Source organism: Arachis hypogaea, chromosome 9 (assembly GCF_003086295.3).
Source record: "Arachis hypogaea cultivar Tifrunner chromosome 9, arahy.Tifrunner.gnm2.J5K5, whole genome shotgun sequence".
In the NCBI taxonomy this organism is placed as follows: Eukaryota; Viridiplantae; Streptophyta; class Magnoliopsida; order Fabales; family Fabaceae; genus Arachis; species Arachis hypogaea.
The window spans coordinates 119,405,506-119,427,042 of NC_092044.1; the positions used below are offsets into that span (position 1 = coordinate 119,405,506).

At 27.8% G+C, this 21,537-nt stretch overlaps 3 protein-coding genes across 3 annotated transcripts; all 3 read left to right on the top strand.

The window, feature by feature from the left end:
• Positions 1–12,974: 12,974 nt before the first annotated feature.
• LOC140175250 (uncharacterized) lies at positions 12,975–16,981 on the top strand. Its single transcript, XM_072202213.1, has 3 exons — positions 12,975–13,108; positions 15,553–15,908; positions 16,208–16,981. The coding sequence occupies exons 2-3, from the start codon at positions 15,564–15,566 to the stop codon at positions 16,979–16,981; spliced, it is 1,119 nt and encodes a 372-aa protein (XP_072058314.1). The 5' UTR covers positions 12,975–13,108; positions 15,553–15,563.
• Positions 13,689–15,187, top strand: LOC112709647 (uncharacterized). Its single transcript, XM_025761529.1, has 3 exons — positions 13,689–14,336; positions 14,421–14,646; positions 14,730–15,187. Exons 1-3 carry the CDS (start codon positions 13,689–13,691, stop codon positions 15,185–15,187), a joined length of 1,332 nt encoding a protein of 443 aa, XP_025617314.1.
• A 1,533-nt stretch (positions 16,982–18,514) lies between the features above and the next one.
• Positions 18,515–20,431, top strand: LOC112712644 (lysM domain receptor-like kinase 3). Its single transcript, XM_025765564.3, has one exon. The coding sequence runs from the start codon at positions 18,864–18,866 to the stop codon at positions 20,178–20,180; it is 1,317 nt and encodes a 438-aa protein (XP_025621349.1). The 5' UTR covers positions 18,515–18,863; the 3' UTR covers positions 20,181–20,431.
• Positions 20,432–21,537: the final 1,106 nt, after the last annotated feature.

Consider the following 21,537-nt stretch of genomic DNA (forward strand, 5'->3'; position numbering starts at 1 on the left):
GTCTATCACACTGCTATAAGACTGGCTATACTTTATGGTACAGAGTGTTGGACGGCCAAAGGGGAGTACGAACATAAGTTGAGTGTGGTAGAGATGAAGATGTTGAGATGGATGAGTGGTCATACACGATTGGATAAAATAAGGAACGAAAATATTAGGGAGGGAGTTGGAGTAGCACCCATTGTGGAAAAGATGGTTGAATCGCGTCTCAAGTGGTTTGGACATGTGAGAAGAAGACCGACATAACACCCGGTCAGGAGAGTGGATGAGATGGAAGATGGACAAGGGGTGAAAGGCAGAGAAAGACCTAAGAAGACCATCCATGAGGTGGTCAAACGAGATTTACATGTAAACAATTTTTCTGTAGACATGATACATGACAGAGCACAATAACGTCGTTTGATTCATGTAGCCGACCCACTTAATGAGACAAGGCTTTATTGTTGTTGTTATTGTATTTTATTTTTTTAATTTAATATTATATTTTATTTTATATTTTTAAATATTAATAATTGACTAATAATAAAAAAGATTTCTGATAGTGTTCCAATATTTTTCATCATAATTATCATATGAACCCAGTTGAAAAAATACAAGTATGAATTTAGTATTTGATAACACGTGTTATGTGACACGCCGATACACAAATTTTAAAATCTTATAAGACACGGAGACATATATATATATATATATATATATATATATATATATATATATATATAATATAATATAAAGTACTTTTTTAGATAAATTGTATTGATATTTTGATATTTTAATATTTTATTGTATTAAAATATAAATAATTTTTTTAATTATTTTTAATATTTTATTTTAATTATATCAAGTATTTAAAATCTCTTTTTGTTTTAATAAATAATAATATATAATATATCTAAATTTATTTCAATAATATATGTTAAGAATAAGACTGGACACGTTGACACGTAATGGTATTTAGATATGTCAAAATGTGTTCGGCAAAAATTTTTTTTATTTTTTATTAAGGCACAATTAGACACAACAAACATGTGTATCAAACGAGTGTCAGTAAATATTGTATTCAAAATATACCCAACACGCAAATATAATAACTCATTAAAGTATGGATGCTTCATAGCTTATCACAGACTTACAATATATATTTTAAGTTTTTAACATTTATTTATAATAACCAGGTCTTAACATTAAAAACTTAGGTCATATGGCCGGGTCCTATTTAAAAGAGTAGTCCTCGTGACTAGTAAAAAATGAAGAACTATACAAATAAAAATTAGTTATAATTTATGATGCACAAATATTAATAAAGATACGAAATATGATATGGTATAAAATACATAGATATATAAATTTAAAATTTTTATAAAATATGGGAATACAATAAATATAAAAATATAAAAAAATTTAAATAAATTATAATAATATTTTAATATTTTATTAATATTAAAATATAAATTAATTTTTTAATTTTTTAAATATTTTTTAAAATTATATAAAGTATTTAAATTTTAATAATTAATTATATATATTATTTTTAAATTCATTTCAAAAATATATGTTAAGAATAAGATTAGATACGCTGATACGTGATGGTATTAAGTGTGTTCAATCATGTCGGTAAAATCTTTTTATTAAAATATGGTTAGACATAAAAAATATGTGTAAATCAAATGAGTGTCAATGAGTATTGTGTCCAAAATGTATTTAATAAGTACATATGACAAATTAGAAAAATGTCTGTTCACTTGATAAGTTTTTATTTGTTGTCTACAGTATCCTCTAACTCGATAAGCAAAAACTAATTCGTAATAGATTAAAACTTTATTTAAAATTTTGCTACATAAATTGCTGAATGTATAACATAAAATTTAAATCCACAACACTTACTTGACCATACGAGCGAGCTTACCTCGGTTGGTTAATTGCTTGATAAGTTAAAATGTAAGGTTCAGATATGGGAATAAAAATACAAAGACAAAAACAAAAAGTAAACACTAGTTGGAATCGTTTTTTGTTTTTTTTTTTTTTGGACATGAGTTAGAAACTTAGAATCTATGTAGCAGTGGCTGAAGCAGAGTTGGCGCTTTTTTTTATTGGCCTAAGTCATCCTCCTTTAGTTCTGTGATATTTACGCCCAAGCTATTCAATGACAACCTCCCAGCTAAAGCCCATAAGCCCAGAATATTAAATGTAATTTTCCACTTCCAGGTCGCTGGCCTCTTTCCTACATATTCTTGGGGCTTCGTTCCTGTTGTTGTATCTCTTAGGCGCAGACCCACCCTCAAAAGAATTTGAGAAGTTGAATTTGCTTGTCCCCTGACCCAAAAAAAAAGGTTGAATTTGCTCGTGTTTGAGACATTTTGATTTCCGATTCATGAAAGCTACAGCTAAAGCAAACCTTTTCTCTCTTCTTTTTGTTTGATTATTTTTCTCCTTGTCTCATTTAGGGAAAAAAAATATAGTGTGTAGGAATGTCATATAGCGATTAAGAATATTAGGCTTTTTTTTTTTAAATTAAGAGTGAGATTTAAACTTGAAATCTCTAGATAAAAGTAGATAAAGATAGAAAGACTATTTATAGTTCATTGGCTATTAAAAATGCTAATTTATATGTATATGTATTAGTTTTGTGTATATTTTTTTTATATTTTTATTTTTAATATTAAAAATGATCGATAAAAAGTAAGAAAAAATAAAAGATTTATCTTTTATGAGAAATGTTGATTGTTCCATTGTTTTTTACGGGTAAAGTACTATTTTGGTTCCTCAACATTTAGGATAAATCTTATTTTTATTCCTAATATTTTAATTGTTCTATTTTTATCCCAAAACAAATGTAATAATCCGTACCATATAGGTGATAAAATTAAAATTATATAATTTTAATAAGATCGTCACTAATATATCAAATCAAATTGATATTATTTTTTATTTTTTTACCTTTAATATTTACTGTAAATATAAAGAATACAATAACTAATAAATAGAGATATAAATAGAAAATAAAACATATTAATTAAAATTAAACATTAGTATGTGATGGAAAAATCAAACAATTTTAGGTAATTAATTTAGTATTTAATTAAAATTTATTTTATATCTAAATTATTAATTCTCTAAATAATAAACATGAGAGAAACTTTATTATTTCTCATTATATATACTAATAATATGCCAATATTTAAAAAAATATACCAATATACTAATAATATTAATACTTAAAAAATAATTGTAGAGACTTGTTATAACTATAATAAATTTAATTATTACTCTAATTAAATAAAATAAATAACAATAGTTGAATAATTGAATTAAAGAGAAATGAAGAATATACAAATAGTATTACAATATGACCAATAAATTAATTATTACTCTAAATAAATAAAATAAATAACAATAATTGAATATTAAGTAGATACGAAGGATAATAACAATAATTGTCTTATATTTTCTAATAAATTTTAATACTTTATACCTAAAGTAAATTAAACAACAATAATTGAAAAAAAAAATTTAATAAATGGAGAAATAGAAATAAAAGGAGTTGATAAATAATAAAAATATCATTATATAGAAAAATAGTATTTTTATTTTGGAGGAAAAAAAATTCATGAGGAATTGACACATCGCTTTTATTAATTGGAAGCAAACCCAATTTTAATATATTGAGTAGATAGAAGTAGATAAGTAGATAGATAGATAGATAAGTAAATGTTTAAAATGACATCAATATTATCCTACCGTCAAATCTCTCACTAATATTTAACGAAAATTGATGTACTATTAATAATAATGAAAATTGATGTACTATTAATAATACTTCTGTTAAAGTTACATTTGCTCAACCCCTTTTCATCTTCATCCTCTTAACAAGTCTAAATTTCATTCTCCTACTCCCTTTTACACTATTAATCCTCTAAGGGAGGTTTGAGAAGGAAGCAAAAGAAATAGAAAGTGAAGTTTAGGCTTGTTGAGAGGGTGAAAGTAAGAGAAAAACTTGAACAAACGTAGTTTTAACAAAAGCGTTATTAATAATACATCAATTTCATTAAGTATTAGTGAGAAATTTGATGGTGAGATAACATTGATGTCATTTTAAATATTTTAAAATAAAAATAGAACGATTAAAATATTAGAAACCAAAATAAAATTCACCTCAAATATTAAGAACCAAGATAATACTTTACCTATTTTTATACACAATAAAAAATAACTTCTTAGCTTTTTTTTCCTTCTTATCAATTATTTTAACAAAAAATAAAAGATAGATGCACAAGAAAAGTATGAACAAAAATAATGCATATAATACCATTCATTTTTATACCATAAAAAATATATATTAATACTCCTATTTTGATAATATTATTTTTTTATAAATTTATATAAATATATAATATAAAAAAATAAATTTTAATATATTGATAGTATAAAATATTTTATAAAATCATTAACTATACTTTTTTTAGATAACATTCAGACAATTAAAATATAATTATTTTTTTAGTGACGTAGTATTTTATAATTAAATATATATAAAATTATTTTACATTGATGATATATTAAAACAAATTCATATAAAAAGAATTATGTGTAGAATGACATTTTTAGAACATAAGAGTGATAATATTATTATATAAAGAAAAATATATAAAAGAAAGGTATAAAAGAAAAAAAAAATTGGTGCAAACATTGAAAACATTGCATCTTGTTGAGATAAGATTTGTTACGTGGATGTCCATTTATGAAGGGCGGTGTAGTATTCTCAAGAAAGAATGCTTTTAATAAGCATTTGAAAATCTATCCTATGTACATCTATAATTAGAGGTCCAAGCCTCTGAAAGTTACATAACAACAGAACAAAATACTATTCTCCCTTCCTTTTCATACAAATAAATCAATCCTCTTTTATGCTGCAATCAAATACTCTTCTCCTTATATTTCTACTACAATTCTTTCTCTTCTTTTATTTTATAAGTATTTTAAATTCTATTTTCTATTACTCTTTACATATAATATTAATAGCAATATTAATCATCTTTATTATATTGAGATTGTAACAATAAACAAATGTGATTCTCCCTCTCTTTATTTTTAATACTTCTTTCTATCTTTGTATATATATACACAATACAACATTTAATTTTATTATATATATATAAATTATTATTGAGCTAATTATTTTAATACTAGAGTCTTCTATTTATACAACTTTATATATATATATATATATATATATATATATATATATATATATATATATATATATATATATATATATTTGACTCACTTCGGAGATGATTTCCACATGAATGAATTGAAAACATGGTATTCTTGTAAAGGGTAGCTGTGATATAGTCCATCTTTCGGCAACTATATGCAAGTTTTTTTTTTATCGAAACAAGTTATACTTTGTCATTAAAAAAATAAAGGTAAAGTATATTTTTTTTCTCTGAAATTTGATAAAAAATTTAAAAATATTTTTAAATTTTATTTTGTTTTAATTTTATCTTAAAAGTTTTCGATTTGTATCAAATATATCTCTGATGGCTAATTTTTTAAAAAATTTAAGACCAATTCAATAATAATTTCATAAGAATAACCTTCAACATAAACAAATCAAGCATAATTTTCATGTATTATTGTTAGATTGGTCTTAAATTTTTTGAAAATTTAGCCGTCGATGGTATATTTGATGCAAGTCAAAAACTTCTAGAGTAAAATTGAAACAAAATAAAACTTAGGGGTATTTTTAAAACTTTTGCCAAACTTTAGGGGCAAAAAGTATACTTTACGTCTTTACCCAAAAACAAAGGAAGTGAATACTTGTATAAAATATTCTAACATTTAAATTAATGAGTAAATAATAAATTATGTATATCTGTATATCAAAGATAATTTTTATCTCTCTTTTATATTTGAGACGACGTATCCACGGTTATACTCTCAGAATATTTTACTTAAATGGAAAATAATATATATTAGGATGTTATGATTTACTTTGGTACTTAATATTGATAAATAATCTATAGCGTTTATAGCCGAATTATAATCTATAATCGAGTTATAAAGGTCATATCATAGTCCCTAAATTTAGTCTGGTGATAATTTGATAAAGCATATTAAGCTTTAAACGATGAGTTATAACTTAACGCTTTTAGTTATAAGTATGGAGCTCCCAATTTAACTTACTTTATAAAAAATAAGTGAAAAAAGGAAATAAATAAGTAATTTTCATGAAAAAAAAGTTTTGTCATTGAATATAAAAAAGCCACCGTTCTATTTTCTAATGCAATCAGGGCCGTTGGTTTGAAATGAAGCAACGATTATGAGTTTGTGATGGAACTAAACAGGTTTCATTAAATTTGACATTGTATTTACTTGAAATTTTGAAGGATTTTATAAAGATAATTTATCTTTCTTAAAAATATGTTAAAAAAAAAAAGTGATAAAAATATGAGTAAAAGAGATGAGTTACAGTTTTTATTTATTGTATCTTTTTTTTTATTTTTGTTCTCTAAAAATGATGGTTGATAAAAAAGAAAAAGAAATACAGAAAGATGATGATGATGGTTCGTATAAGTGAATTAGTGAAGATATAAACATTTGTGGATCTTTATTCATGAATAAGGATAGTGTAAGTGAAATAGATGCATCAAAAATAGTGAGAGAAATATTTAGGGTGCGGGTTGAATTGTTACTATGCAGTAGATCGTATTTTTCATAGAAAAAATAATTTTGAATATTTTTACATATACAGTTATACAGTTATGTACTAGAAGAGTTTCATCTGAAACTGCCATTTACTGAGTTTGAATTTGATGTGTTAAAACAATTGAACTGTACTCCCTCACAACTTCATCTAAATGGTTAGACTTTGTTAAAGTGTTTTGAAATTCTAATGGAATTTTTAGAAATAAAACCTTCGGTGGAGTTATTTTTTTCTTTGTTTCAAGTTAAGGGGGTCTAGAAAGGAGTTTGGGTTAATCTGAATAACTCTCCTAATTTTACTATTTTCAAATAATATAAATTCTCTTTCAAAGATTTTTAAGAAATGTAATGTTTCTTAAAATAAAATCAATAGATGATTTTTTTTTTATCTAAAAGAACACCTCAATGAAAAGTTTTTTCTCTTTTGGTATTCACAACCACAATATATTTTGGGTTCAGAAGAGATAAGTGCCAAAAATGAATGCATAATAAGTTACCTGGGGGAGGTTGTTGATAGAGAAAATTTAATTTTCATTTTTAATTTGTTTTTATAGAAAGAAGATAAAATGTCTTTGGTGAACTATCTTAGTAAGGGTTTATAAATTGTATTATAATTTGAGTATGTGCTATTTTTTAAATTATTTTTCTGTGATTTTTGTAGGTGAACATTTGTCAGGGTTTCAGCAGCAAATTTAAGAGCTCGTTTGAAGACCAAAAATATTGAAAAAGAGAGTTCATCATCGAACCCAGGTAAGGTGGATACAGAGCCGGAAGTTAATCAACCAGTTCCAAAAATAAACATTATTTTTAAGAAAAAGAAAAGCGACTTTATGCATGAAAATATATGTGAGGACTTAACGGAGAAGGAAAAAGAAATTTCTTTGGAGGAGTTTACTGCTTTCACAAGTAAATAAGAGAGGTTGCACGATTTTGCAATGGGTGGGGATGATTTCTCAGTGTGGAATAAGAAATTTTCTTTTTCGGTTGTTGCCAATGAAGTTCTTCAGTCAACTTCTGACATGATCTTGTCTAATGAGGTCGGAGATATTGCGATTAATCAATATCTTCAAGTATGACTTTGGTACTTGTAAAATGAATGATAACCCTAAGTTATATTATATCTCTTTATGTGTTTTAGCTTAGGTGTTCGGTTTTTGCATTGCGAGCATTGATTAGAGTCAAGAGGAAAAGTATAAAAAGATGTTGGAGAAAATTGATGAGTTAGTGAATTTCAAAGAAGATTTGGAGTAGAAGAAGAATTTAATAGATGATTTAAAAAAGAAATTTACAGAAAAGGAAGAGGAATGAAAATTAATTAAGAATAGTTATAAGAAAGATAAGGTCCAATTCGTCATTTTCACTGGCTAGTTAACCCTTCGTCTGTTATATTTTTAAGACGTGAGTTAGATTAGAATTTTCTTCTTCTTCGTTTTGTTCATTGTGATCATCATCATTAGTTATCTAAGTACTGGTGAGTTCAACTATCTGATTTGTCATTTTTTAATTTTCTTCTATCATGCGCTGATTGGCTTGTTATAATTTCGTTATTATTCAAAAAAGCTCAAATGGTGTTGGAAGAGGTTGATTAGCCATAGACAAATCTAAAAGTTTTGGAGCCTAAAGAAAAGTTTTAAACGTTCGGTCCTACGATAAGTACCAATTATTCTTATAAAGGGTGACTGCGATATAACCTGTCTTCTAGTGAATATTTGCAAATTTTTTGTCGAAATAAGTTATATTTCGATACCAAAAGAACAAAAAGGATAAATACTTGTAAAAAGTATTCTAACTCTTAAATTAAAGAATAAATAAATTATAATATCTGTTTATTAAAGACAATTTTTTACTTTTTTTTTTATATTTGGAACGAGGTATCATAGTTATACACTTATACTTTTCGAATATTTTATTTAAATGGAGAATAACATATTAAAACGTTATGATTTGCTTTTATATTTATTATTGATAACTAATTTATAGTGTTTATAGTCAAATTATAACGTATCACATTGCATCTTTCATGTTACCTTCGTAATACGGGCCTTGTCGGAAGGGAAGTTGGAGGCGGGAAGAGAAGACACGTGTGAAGCGCAACCATGTAAATGTTTCCGTGAGGAGCACGGGAGAAAACAATAAAAAACAATACAAAAATATTTAATTTAAATTAAAACAAAACAAGTAATAGGTTAACTATTAAATTTTTTTTAAAAGATTATTTATATAAAAAAATATATCATATTTATTAAAATAAATATATATATATAATAAGCTCTTAAAATTTTTATAAATAAAAAAATAATTAATTTTTATTTTTATAATATATAAAATAATTATTATATTATTATTATATTATAGATTAAAATTTATTAATTTAAATTTTGTTTTTATTTTTAATATAAGAATTAGAAATAAATAAATTTTTTATAACAAGATGTAATGTAACAAAATATATATAATATTAATTAGTTTTTAAAAAATTTTGAAAAGATGATTTTTTAATAAAGTATTATTAAAAAATTAACATTATAAAAACTAATTTCAACCAATATGATATAATAGGTTATTAAATATATTTAATACAAAACACATTGAATATAAATTTTTATTGAGTTTAAATTTTAAATAATTTTTAATTGAATTTCGAATATTTTTATTTTGAAGAGTTAGAATATTTTAATATCATTTTTTTCGTATCTTTTTAATTGAGTCTTTGATTTTTTAAATTATAAACCTTATTTATAATTAAGAGTAATGTTTTAACACCACCAATTAATCACACATATAAAAATACAAGAACAATTCTATTGTCATAATTATAATCTAACTTTATAAGCAATACAATACAATGAAACTATATATAAGTAATATAACTAAATTTTATCTACATCTATAGTCACATTTCATAAATAATATAGTTAAATTATATTTATGTTTATAATTAAAATATGAATAAAAATACAAAAAATTAGCAGGATGGTTAATTTTTTTCGTTCATAATTTTTTTATTATTTTTGTTGTGAAAAGTTTAATTATTTTAATAATTAATTATTTTTTAAAAAAGATAATTGAATAACACAAAATTTTTTTATTAAGATTAATTTATTTATATATGATTAAAAAATAATTGAATAATTATATACGGTAAAAAATTAATATTATTAAAAAAATTAAAATTTATTTTAAAATTAAAAATAAAATTAAAAATCATGGTTTTTTTTTCCAAAATTTATCTACAAGTAATTCTATAAATATTTTATGATGAATAAAAATATTAAACTCGTACTAAAATTTATTCTAATAAAATTTATTTTTATTCTACTAAACGTTAAATAAACTATTGAAAAGAATTTTGTTTCCTCTGTTAGAGAAAAATGATAAACTTTCATACTTTTATTATGTTATGGCAATAATTTGGCCTGTTATTTTTTAATGTACATAATAATAATAATAAACAAGTATATCACAGTAAAAAAAGGAAGCACGTCACCAATAATTTATCATCCGAATTATATATGAATCAAATTGATAATATGAGGGCTAACACTACAAAAATCGATAACAAGGTTAGGGACTTACAAAACATTTTTTAAGATCATAGAAAAAAAACGTTTATATTTATGTGATATATACAAAACCTTTTTTATGAGACATTTTAAAAAAATTTTCAAGCAGACCAGTTCGGTTAGATCGGTTTGCACCGGTTCTTACCGGTTCACACCGATTTTATTCCTTAAATGGTCCAAGGAGTAAACTGAACTAGACTCTAGTCAGATTCTAGTCTGTTTCACTAGTTTTTCGGTCGAACCAACCGATCCAGTTCGATTTTTACAACTATGGATTGAAATACGAACCTATAGTAGTAGTTAGGGGTGTTCATAGATTAGATCATATCCATATAAATCCACACCGTTTAAGGAATAAAACTGGTCTGCTTGAAAAAATTTTTAAAATGTCTCCACAAGGTCTCGAACCAAAAACCTTGGAGCAAAAACAACCTCTGCTTGCCACTTAGCCATTGCACTTCTAAGTACTATATTTGACAAATACTAATTATATAGTATACATAAATATCTAATTTAATTTAATTTTTATTTTTTCTATTTTTAAAATTAATTATATTTTAATTATATACCATTATTAATATAAATATAAATTTCACTAAAAATTTATTAATTTACTTGATCTATTTTATTGCTAGTATTGTGATTAAGGTTATTTATTTTGATGTTAGTGTTAAAATCTACTGATATTATAGTTAGATGATAGGCTTTGTGAATTAATTATTTTTTTATTGTGTCAAAATAAGATACTATTGTAGTATTAAAATTTTATGGTTTTTTATATTAGTTATTTTTAAAAGTTGAAACTTGATTTTTCATAAAATATTAGTGAATATATGTATTTCAAATTTTAATTTTAAGTTTTTAACTATTTATATTTTATATTTACGTGAGACCGGTTTTATCGGTTCAATAAATGATTTATTGGTTGAACCAATAAACCAATGAACCGGTAGCTTGACCGGTTCGATCACTGGTTCGGTTCTAACAACTATGTTTCAATCTAATTTCAAAAATTTCGATTTACTCAATTTAGTCTCTCAACTTAATAGTTATAACTCACATTGGTTCCTAATCTTATTTTTGTCACTATCTCACAAAATCATTAACGACATGCTGAGATGAACTAACAACTGCTACATTATACATTCTAGCGACTATTTGATGTGACAATTGAAATTTTTTTTACTTTTTTTTACAACTAAACACTTAAAACCCTAATATGAGTCACGTATACCTAAGTTAAAAAATCAAACTAAGTAAATTGAAACTTTAAAAATCAGATTAAAACTCGAATATAACTTCAAAACAGAACTTTAACTTATGTAGTGATTAATTTAAATGAGAATCAAATAAATCAAAATTCAACATAATTTTTATCAATGTTTTCAAATTCGAAATTTCTATACCAAATTTAACTAGGATTTTTCTTTAAATTAAAAGAAATAGTGACTTTAATTATCTTAACCAATATCCTAATTAATTATTTTTATGTCTTAAAAAAATTATATATGAGAAGAAAATAATTAATTAATTTATTTTAATAAATAGTTATTTTATTAAAATGAAAGAAATTTTTTTTAGAATTTTTTAAGAACTAATTAATATTATATATATTTTGTTACACTACATTTAGTTATAAAAATTTTATTTATTTCTAATGTTTATATTAAAAATAAAAAAAAAATTAATTAATGAATCTTAATTTATAATATAATAATAATATAATAATTATTTTATATATTATACAAATATAAATTAATTATTTTTTTATTTATAAAATTTTAAGAAGTGTGAACTTGTTATATATATATATAGAGAGAGAGAAGTGCGTTCTGTGGTACCCATGATTTTACTGTAGCTATAGTGCCTACAAAGAATTTATCAATTAATTGTGGACACCTGATATTTTTAAAGGAGCTTTGACTTCGAGTTTATTGGATTAAACATGGTGAAAAGCCCATGATAAGGGTAAATATTTAAATGGTGATTTGGAAAAATAAAATATTTTTTTTTTAAAAAAAGAGAAAATAGATGTTAATGCATCCTCTATAGCCGATGAGGTAGAAGACCGCTCATTACAGACATTTACATTACGATATTTGTGACCCGCTGTGAAAAGAGAAAAAGTGAAAACTAATGAAAAGCTGCTGTGGAGATTACAGAAAAATGACAGAGTTAACCGTGAATGATCATACTTCTTATTTTTAATAAATTATTTCAAAATATAAATAATAAAATAAGTGAAACTATCAATCCACACATGAACTGAAGAATCCAAGCTAATTGAGTGGGACCCACTCTGAATTCTAAACTATTTTAGTTTTCCATTAAAAATTTCATTCCAAACAAACAAGGGAAAATACATCTTTTCCCTCCCACTTCCTTCCTTTTATTTTCTTTCCGTTGGTTTTCATTCGAAACAAACAAAGCCTTAAGGATTGTTTGTTTCGAATGAAAACCAACGGAAAGAAAATAAAAGGAAGGAAGTGGGAGGGAAAAGATGTATTTTCCCTTGTTTGTTTGGAATGAAATTTTTAATGGAAAACTAAAATAGTTTAGAATTCAGAGTGGGTCCCACTCAAATTTTTTCACTCCCACTATGGACGGAAAACAGAAAGGAAAAGAAAACCCAAAAGCATTATCTCATATTTGCCCTTTCATAAAAAAAAAGGAGAACAAAAAATAGAAGAGTTCTTCTGCAAAAATGGCGATTTTGAGCATCACATAGAAGCGTTCAGGTTCTACTTCCACCACAGAATCAAAGCGTATTTCTTCTTCAATCTTGCTGTTACAATCAACATTGCACTACAATTATTCTCAGTCTAAGTTTACACAAACAGGTTAGGGTTTTACGATCTCTGATGTGAAAAAGTTGTAATTTTTTTTCGTTTCATATGTGAAACTACTTCTGCATGTATGAAATCTATGGTAGTTCTTGAAATTTTTTCTTCTTTAATTTGTACTGATAGTATTGCTGTCTCTATCTTTTTAGTTTATTCCTTCTTTTCTGCATTGAGCTACCAGCCTTGTGATTTGAGCGCTATATTTTGTTTTGTTCTGTCATAACTAAGAAATCAGAAGTTGTGATACTAAAAAATCCAAAACTTTTTAAATCTGTTGGTTATAAATAAAATGTTAGGGTTTTATCTATTTCAGATATGGGTATTTAATCTTTTGCATATGCACATTGGGTATTCTGTTGTTGTTAATGTTATGCGTTAAGTTTTGGCTTTTGTACCCGAAAAATAGTATTGCAGGATCCAAATCTAAAATTCATTACGAATGTAGAAAAAAAATTGCTTTTCATTCATTGTTTTCTTTAAACATGGTTTGATTATTCTTGTAGTTTGGGCATGTAATATACGTTGGTGATGAAGATTAGAAGTTATTTTACTGCATAATATTAATTGTAAGTACGGCATGGAAAACATTTTCTTTGATGATTTTCCATTATTCCAAATATGGAATCCTATTACAGTTGAAAATCAAGAGCATAGATTAGCTGTTTCCATAGGTAACCAGGGACTTATATATACTGTTGAGGGTCAAGAATATTTATTAACTGTTCTCAAAGAAAATTGGAAGAGGGATAAGCAACTTTGTACAATAACAATGCTGTGTTATACTGTACACATGTTATACTTACTGAATGTGATGGCCAAGAAAGTTGAGAAACCCATAAGAGATCACATTATTGGGAGAGAACAGATTCGAACCACTCTGTTACAACAGTTACGCGAAACTAATAGGTGTCGTGATATTTTACGAATGGGCCCACATGCCTTTCTAGAGTTATGCACAAAATTAAGGGCAACCGGTCATGTCAAAGATACTATACATGTCACAGTTGAGGAGCAAGTAGCTAGATTCTTATACATTATAGCTCATAATGTTAAAAATAGAACCATTTCATTTTTCTTCCACCGGTCTGGAGAGACAATCAGTCGTAATTTTCATGCTGTTCTAAGAGCTGTAATATCACTTGAAGAAGAATTTCTTCAGCAACCTTCCGGAACAACCATTCCTTCAGAGATTCTTCATAGCAATAGATTTTATCCATATTTTAAGGTATGATTAGTTGTTCATTGAAGTAGACAATCATAATTAGTATACAGTACAAAATTTTTCTTTTTAATTAAGTTATATATATAGGACTGTATTGGAGCCATTGATGGTACACATGTCAGAGTCAAGGTTCCAATAGCTGATCAACCTAGATTTCGTGGTAGAAAAGAATGGCCAACTCAGAATGTACTTGCTGCGTGTGGCTTTGATATGAAATTTACATATGCTTTAGCAGGATGGGAAGGCACCGCATCTGACTCTAAAGTTCTTAAAAGTGCACTATCAAGGGATGATAGGCTCAAAATTCCAAAAGGTTTATCTATTAAAAAAAACTTTCATATGTTTAAATAAAGTGGTGATATCTAAAGTATAGTATTTCTATATGATTTTTTTTAGGAAAGTTTTATCTTGGGGATGCTGGATTCATGCTTAAACATGCTCTAATAACTCCATATCGAGGCGTAAGATACCATTTAAAGGAGTTTGCTGGCCGTGAACCTGAAAATGCATATGAATTATTTAACCTCCGTCATTCTTCGTTACGAAATGTGATCGAACGATCATTTGGAGTTTTGAAAAAAAGATTTGCAATTATAGCAGGTGGTACAGAACCATATTATGACATAGAGGTTATGGTTGACATTGTCCTAGCATGCATTATACTCCACAACTTTTTGATGGGTGTGGATCCTGACCAACACTTAATTTCTCAAGTTGATCGAGAATTACAAAATAATAATCCAGAAGCCACTAATGAGGAAAGAGAAGAAGTAAATGAAGATTACAGGCGAGGTGCAGCGCTTAGAGATAACATGGCGGCTCAAATGTGGGCTGACTATCAAATGGAAAGATGAGATTTATTTGATACTTCATCCTTATGAAGGGGAATGAAATTTTTTGAACCAAATTAAATGTAATGTGTGAATATCATGTGACTGTTATGAGTATTAAGTGTCAAATTAATATTTTGAAAGGTGTAATTCTCATGAGTATCGTGAAAAGCATGACATTACTATGTATATAGTGTGCAGTTGAAACATTCACTAATGATGATAATTATTTTCTGAAATTAATTAAATTACTTGTATTATAGGAATTACTTCTGAATGTAATATTCCTGCTTAATTGATGAATTCATTATTAACACTTTCTACATTATTATTCCATTGAATTTATTTTATAGAAGATTGTTTTTATAATTTAGTTCTTAATTTTTCAGGTTAAGGCCTAATGGCAAAAAAGATGGCATCTCAAGGTGACACATCAAGCAAAGACAATTTAAGATGGACCGAAGAAATGGATGCAGCTTTTCTTGATGCTTTGATAGAGGAATGTAGCAAAGGAAACAGAGTTGATGGTACTTTTACAACAACTGCATATGACAACGTCCTTGCAACTCTAAAAGCTTCGTTCGGAAACCATCTTCGTAAAGATAATCTTAAGAATAGACTGAAGACTTTGAAGGATCACTTTGGAGTTTGTTATGATCTGTTTCATAACTTAAGTGGATTTTCATGGAATCCAGATACCAAACTCTTTACCGCTGAACCTGAAGTTTGGGCGGATTTAATTAAGGTAATTAGTATCATAATAAGTTGCTTCTAAAGTTTATAGATTCCTTTGCGCAGGATAAGTTGCAGTATGAAATTATTTTGCCCTGTGATTCTAAATGATTAGAATTCTTCACAAGAGTCATATTTACACACAATATATGCTTCCTTCATCTAAAAAATGTATCCAAATAACTTATATGTGAGGACTAGATTTTCAGGAAGCTATTGCTTTTGTATATATTTATTTATGAAACTAGTGACAACTTAAGGAAAGAAAACCGTATATTTGAATTAACATATATGCATTGGTGTTTTATATAGGCAAGACCAGATGCAAAAAAGTGGATGCGAACTCTCATTAAACATTATGATAAACTATATTTTATATACGGTCAAGACAGAGCAACTGGAAATCTTGCTGGAAGTGCCAAGGAAAGAAACAAAAGTATGGCCAAGATGAAGGAGCCAATTAATTTGAATGATGATGAATATCAGGGGTTTGACTGTGAGTGGAATGATTGGCAGCCTACTACTCATTCAACTAGCTTTGTTGCAGAGGAAAGCCCAAATTTAGGTAACTCAAATCAATCTAACGGAACACAAGAGAATCATAGAGGTGCTAAGCGTAAAGCACCAATGAGTGGTTTATTTGAAGCTGATATGGAACGAATGAGTAAAGGTATCCAAGGATTGACAGATATGTTGAAGGATGGGAATAGTTATTATGATAAATCACTTGATGTTGCTACGAAGCAAGCATTAACTGCTGAAAGGCAAGCGGAAACAGCTGAAAAACAAGTTATGCTAGCTGAAAGACAAGTTCTGATAGCTGAAGAACAAATTCAAGTTGCCAAGATGCAAGCTCAAGCTGTTGAGAGAGGAATTACATTCTTAGAACAAAGTAGGACTCGAGTTTACTCTGAAAATGATGTGTACAACGAGTTAAAGAAATTGGGTGTTGTCAAAGAGATCTTTTGGAGTTGCTATCGTTTTCTCTGTAGAGATGAAAGAGCAAAACGAGAATTTTTTGGTGTTCCCTTTGAAGATCGCCATGGTGCATTATACGACTTAATGAAGGAAGCTGGTGCAATTTAAGAGGAACGCAATCAGTAATGGTAATATATATTTTGTGCATGTTTATGATTTTAGGATCTAATGTTGTATAATCATAGTAAAGCCTCTATATTTTGTAATTAATATACTCATCAAAGTCTTAAAAGAGGTTTACGGTTGGTATAGGCTTATGCATTTTGAATATATAGTTATATATCTTGCTTATTGACTGAAATGTATATTTAATCCATCAGGAAGTGCATATTATAATATTGGTATTATTGTAGTGGCTCTTTGATTAATAGACCGTTGAGAAGTACAAGAATTTATGTGATTGATTATACTGAGAGTGCTAAAATTTCAAAGGTGATATCAAAGTATTTGGTGTTGATTAATTTGTGTTGTTGATATAATTTTTCTTGTTGAAGGTAACAAATTTATAAGTTAGCTATGAAATATATGAAACTTCAAATCCTTCAAAATATATATACTATTAAAAGAGCCTTCAAAATATATATACTATTAAAAGAGCAAGCACATGTTTTAGAATTTCTTTTTTTATCTTTGATGTGTATGAAGAGAATTCAATAGAATTTCTATTAGCTATCTATCATGCTTTGCATGAATAGGACTGGAGTTGTTATTTTTTTAATAATTTAAACAATGCATTATATTTTGTCTTAAATTGCATGAAGTGATATTTTATATGATGTATAATTTTATTTCGTATGATTCAAACTTATTGTAACATAAAAAAACTATGATTCATAATCTATCTTTAAATTATTATTGGAATTAATATATTTTATTTTATTTTATTTTAATTATTTTAAATTAAATAATAAATTCATATACATAAATTATTCTTTTTATAATATAAGGACAAAAATGTCATTTACTAATAATTTATTCTTCTCTCTCCCTAATTTTCTTTCTAACCAAACAAAAGAAATTACTCTTTCTTTTCTTTTCTTTCTCTTCATTTTCCTTTCATCCAAACAACTCAAGAGAAAATAAAATTCCACTCAATTTCTTTCCTTTCTCTTCTTTCCTTTCTATTTCTTTCCTTTCTATTTCTTTCCTTCCAATCAAACAAAGCCTTAGTGATATAGTTTTGTTCAGAAGGTTTGTGTGATTATTAAGGTCAGTGAATAGGGGATGGAGCACGGGGTCAGACAATGAATTGGACAATACAACTAAGACTGAGTTTAAATTTTTAAATTTTATAATATATTTATTAAAGAAAAAAATAAAACTAACAAAAAAAAATATTACCATATTTAGTATTTAAACTATAAGTTAATGTGGATAAAATAGAACATATTTATTATTTTTTTATTAAAAATATATTTTATAGCTATTACTAGTTATCATAGGTATGACCATGAGAGACTTGGCAAAATATATATATATATATATATATATATATATATTTTGATAATTGTGATATATTTTTTTATGTAAATAATTTTTAAAAAAATTTAATAGTTAATTTATTATTTTTTTATTTTAGTTTAAATTAAATATTTTTTTATTAATTTTAAAAAAATTTTTTAGATAATTTAATAATATAGAATAAAAAACATCGAATAAATTATAAAAAATTAATTAAAATACAATATAAAAATATTTAAAAAAAGTTTTAGACGTCTGACGGTCTGAGTAGCCTCCTAGCAGACAGCAGACACGACTGACTGACCGACTTACTTAACAGCCAAAACAGTTTCCCTAAGACTACGAGTCCCTTGTTCCAAGTTGACACACACCAAACATAGAACAACATAGATAGAAGAAAGAAGAGTAACGATAATTGGCCAATGAAGAAACGAAAAACAAAGCAAAACAGAACACGAACCTGCCTTGCTGAATTTCCTTTTACAAAGAACGTGCAATTGTGATCTTTTGATATTTGAATTAGGTTTCCATGTGCAAGTCCAAGAAGAGCACCAACGCCGTACAACCAATGAACAGATTCAGAAACAAAAGCAGAACCCAACCTCAACGATCAACCTCCACTTCTTCTCCATCAGCACCACCACCCCTAAACACTAACTACCCTTCATCCTCCTCCGAAGTCGCCATCACCGAATCAACAAGTTACGTTTTCAACCACAGAGATAACAACGATTGGTCCAAATCTTATTCCATTTCAAGCAGCATCGCCTCCCTCTCCAGCCTCAAAAACACTCTCCCTGAGAACCCTCACATCTACGACATCTCCGAGATCGCTGCCGCAACCGCCAATTTCACCTCCGAATCCCACCGCCGCCTTTCCAATTCTTCGTGGCGATGCTCCCTTCGGGACAGAGATGTTGTTGTTTTTCAGCGCAAGTTTCGAAGCCTCATGGACATCCCGGAGCTCCGCCACCGTCTCGCGTTGATCTGCCGGAGCCACCACAGTAGTCTTGTCAAGCTCCTTGGTGCTTCCGTCTCCGGCAATTACATCTATCTGGTGTATGAATTTGTTCCCGGAGCCAGCCTCGCCGATTGCCTACGCAGCCGCCGGAACCCTAGCTTCACGAACTTGCCGACGTGGATTTCGAGGATGCAGATCGCATCCGATATCGCGCACGGACTCGATTATGTTCACAATTTCTCCGGCTCCGATTCCGGTGCCTGTGCTGGATCAGGATTCGTACATAACCACATCAAGAGCTCCAGCATCGTGGTGGCGGAGGCGGAGGACGGTGTCCTCCGAGGCAAGATCTGCCACTTCGGGACCTCTGATCTCTGCGGCGAGGCCGTTGATGGCGGCTCTGACGGCTCCATCGAGAAATTGAGGAGGTCCCGCAGCCGAACGGTGAAGTTTGAGGGGACGAGGGGGTACATGGCACCGGAATTTCAGATCACCGGCGTTGCGACGCAGAAGACTGACGTGTACGCGTTCGGAGTGGTGGTTCTGGAGCTGCTGAGCGGCGATGAGGCGTTGAGGTTCGAATTCGACGGCGATGACGGCGAGTCTTATCGGAGGGTGAGTGTGGTGGATTCGGCGAGGGTGACGGCGAAGGAGCACGGCGGGGCGAGGAAGTGGGTAGATAAGAGGCTCAGGGATTCGTTTCCTGTTGACGTGGCAGAGAAGATGATTCGGGTCGGGCTAGAATGTGTTGGGGAGGATCCGAATGAAAGACCCGATATGGGTCGGGTCGCAGTTGAAGTTTCCAAGTTGTATTTGGAATCACAGAAGTGGGTTGAGAAAATGGGAACCGATATTGACTTTACGGTCTCATTGGCGCCTCGGTGATTTTTTCGTTTTAATTTATTTTTCTTTTGAAAAAATTGATTAATCTCCATTTTTTTATTATTATATTTGAGTTTTAGATTTGGGTTTTTTTTTTTTTCAAACTAATTGTGACATGGATAGAAGTGCTGAATAGGTAGATGTACAGTTGTATATATACTTGTTTTTAACATAATGGTGACATAAAGGAGCAAGACTTTGTATAGTATATTATACATTATTATTTATACATATAGCCTATAGATTTTGGTTCATGATATTACAGTAAATGCTAGATAGATTACACGAGTTATGGTGTGATTGAGATGTATGAATTCGTTTGAGCATGTGATTAAAAAAAATTTTATACATTATTTTCATGTGATGTTAATAATTAAAAATAATTAAATAATTTAATGTATTTGACTAAATTATTATTTAAAAAATTTTAATTATTAAATTATTTAACTATTTTTAACTATTAATTTTATATAAAGACAATTGTATATAAATTTTTACCAAAAAAATCAGATTAGACTAAAGTTTTTCTTTAATACATAAACGTTAATTAAAAAATATTGGCCATCTTATATTCTTACCTATTAATAATAAAATCATGACATATTATCTAGAGAGCTAACCAACCAGGTTTTGCCTTTGAATGGAATGATTCTTCATTGCATGCTACGTTCAAATTTAATTAAAAAGGAGTGCCGTTTGGGACACTAAATAGCGTTAACAAAGCTTGCCCTAGAGAAGACCATAACGATGTGGGGAATGGATGATGATGTATTGGATTACAACAATATAAAGGAGTTTGCCAATATAATTAGTTAATTACTCTCTGAGGCGGATATTTTTTTAAACAAATAAAATAAATATTTTATTTAACAATATATATAATTTATAATATTTTTATAAAAATCTATTGTATCTTTTATCTCGTTTATATTATAAACAAAGTAAGACACAAAAACATTAGACATATTTATTTTATTTACGGTCTCAATGAAATATGTGAAGAATTATATCGTTTATAGTATAAACGAGATACATTATGACAAATTATCAACAGCTATAAAAATATATACAATCATTTGTATTCTTCACAAACATGTCACGTCTTTCTCTCTTTCGTTTTTCTTCCGAAAAATAAGTCAAAATGTCTAGTGATGGTGGATATGTGGTTGTAAGTATATATCCCAATTGACATATGAGAAACAGTGACACTGAGATCATACTTGAGTGTGATAATCCCATTCTGTTGCGCACCCGACGAGTTAGTACTTTGTCCAAGCTGAAGAGTCTGATATTGAGTAGCATTGGTAGTAGCGGGAGAAAAGAGATAGAAAGGGTGGGGTATAGGTTGATAGCACCGATG

Bases quoted from the DNA above. Each gene is read 5' to 3' on its own strand.
- LOC112709647 (XM_025761529.1), top strand. From the start codon at position 13,689: ATGGAAAACATTTTCTTTGATGATTTTCCATTATTCCAAATATGGAAT. The intron at 14,337-14,420 runs GTATGATTAGTT...TTATATATATAG, and splicing joins GATTTTATCCATATTTTAAG to GACTGTATTGGAGCCATTGA. The intron at 14,647-14,729 runs GTTTATCTATTA...GATTTTTTTTAG, and splicing joins TAGGCTCAAAATTCCAAAAG to GAAAGTTTTATCTTGGGGAT.
- LOC140175250 (XM_072202213.1), top strand. From the start codon at position 15,564: ATGGCAAAAAAGATGGCATCTCAAGGTGACACATCAAGCAAAGACAAT. The intron at 15,909-16,207 runs GTAATTAGTATC...TGTTTTATATAG, and splicing joins TTTGGGCGGATTTAATTAAG to GCAAGACCAGATGCAAAAAA.
- LOC112712644 (XM_025765564.3), top strand. From the start codon at position 18,864: ATGTGCAAGTCCAAGAAGAGCACCAACGCCGTACAACCAATGAACAGA.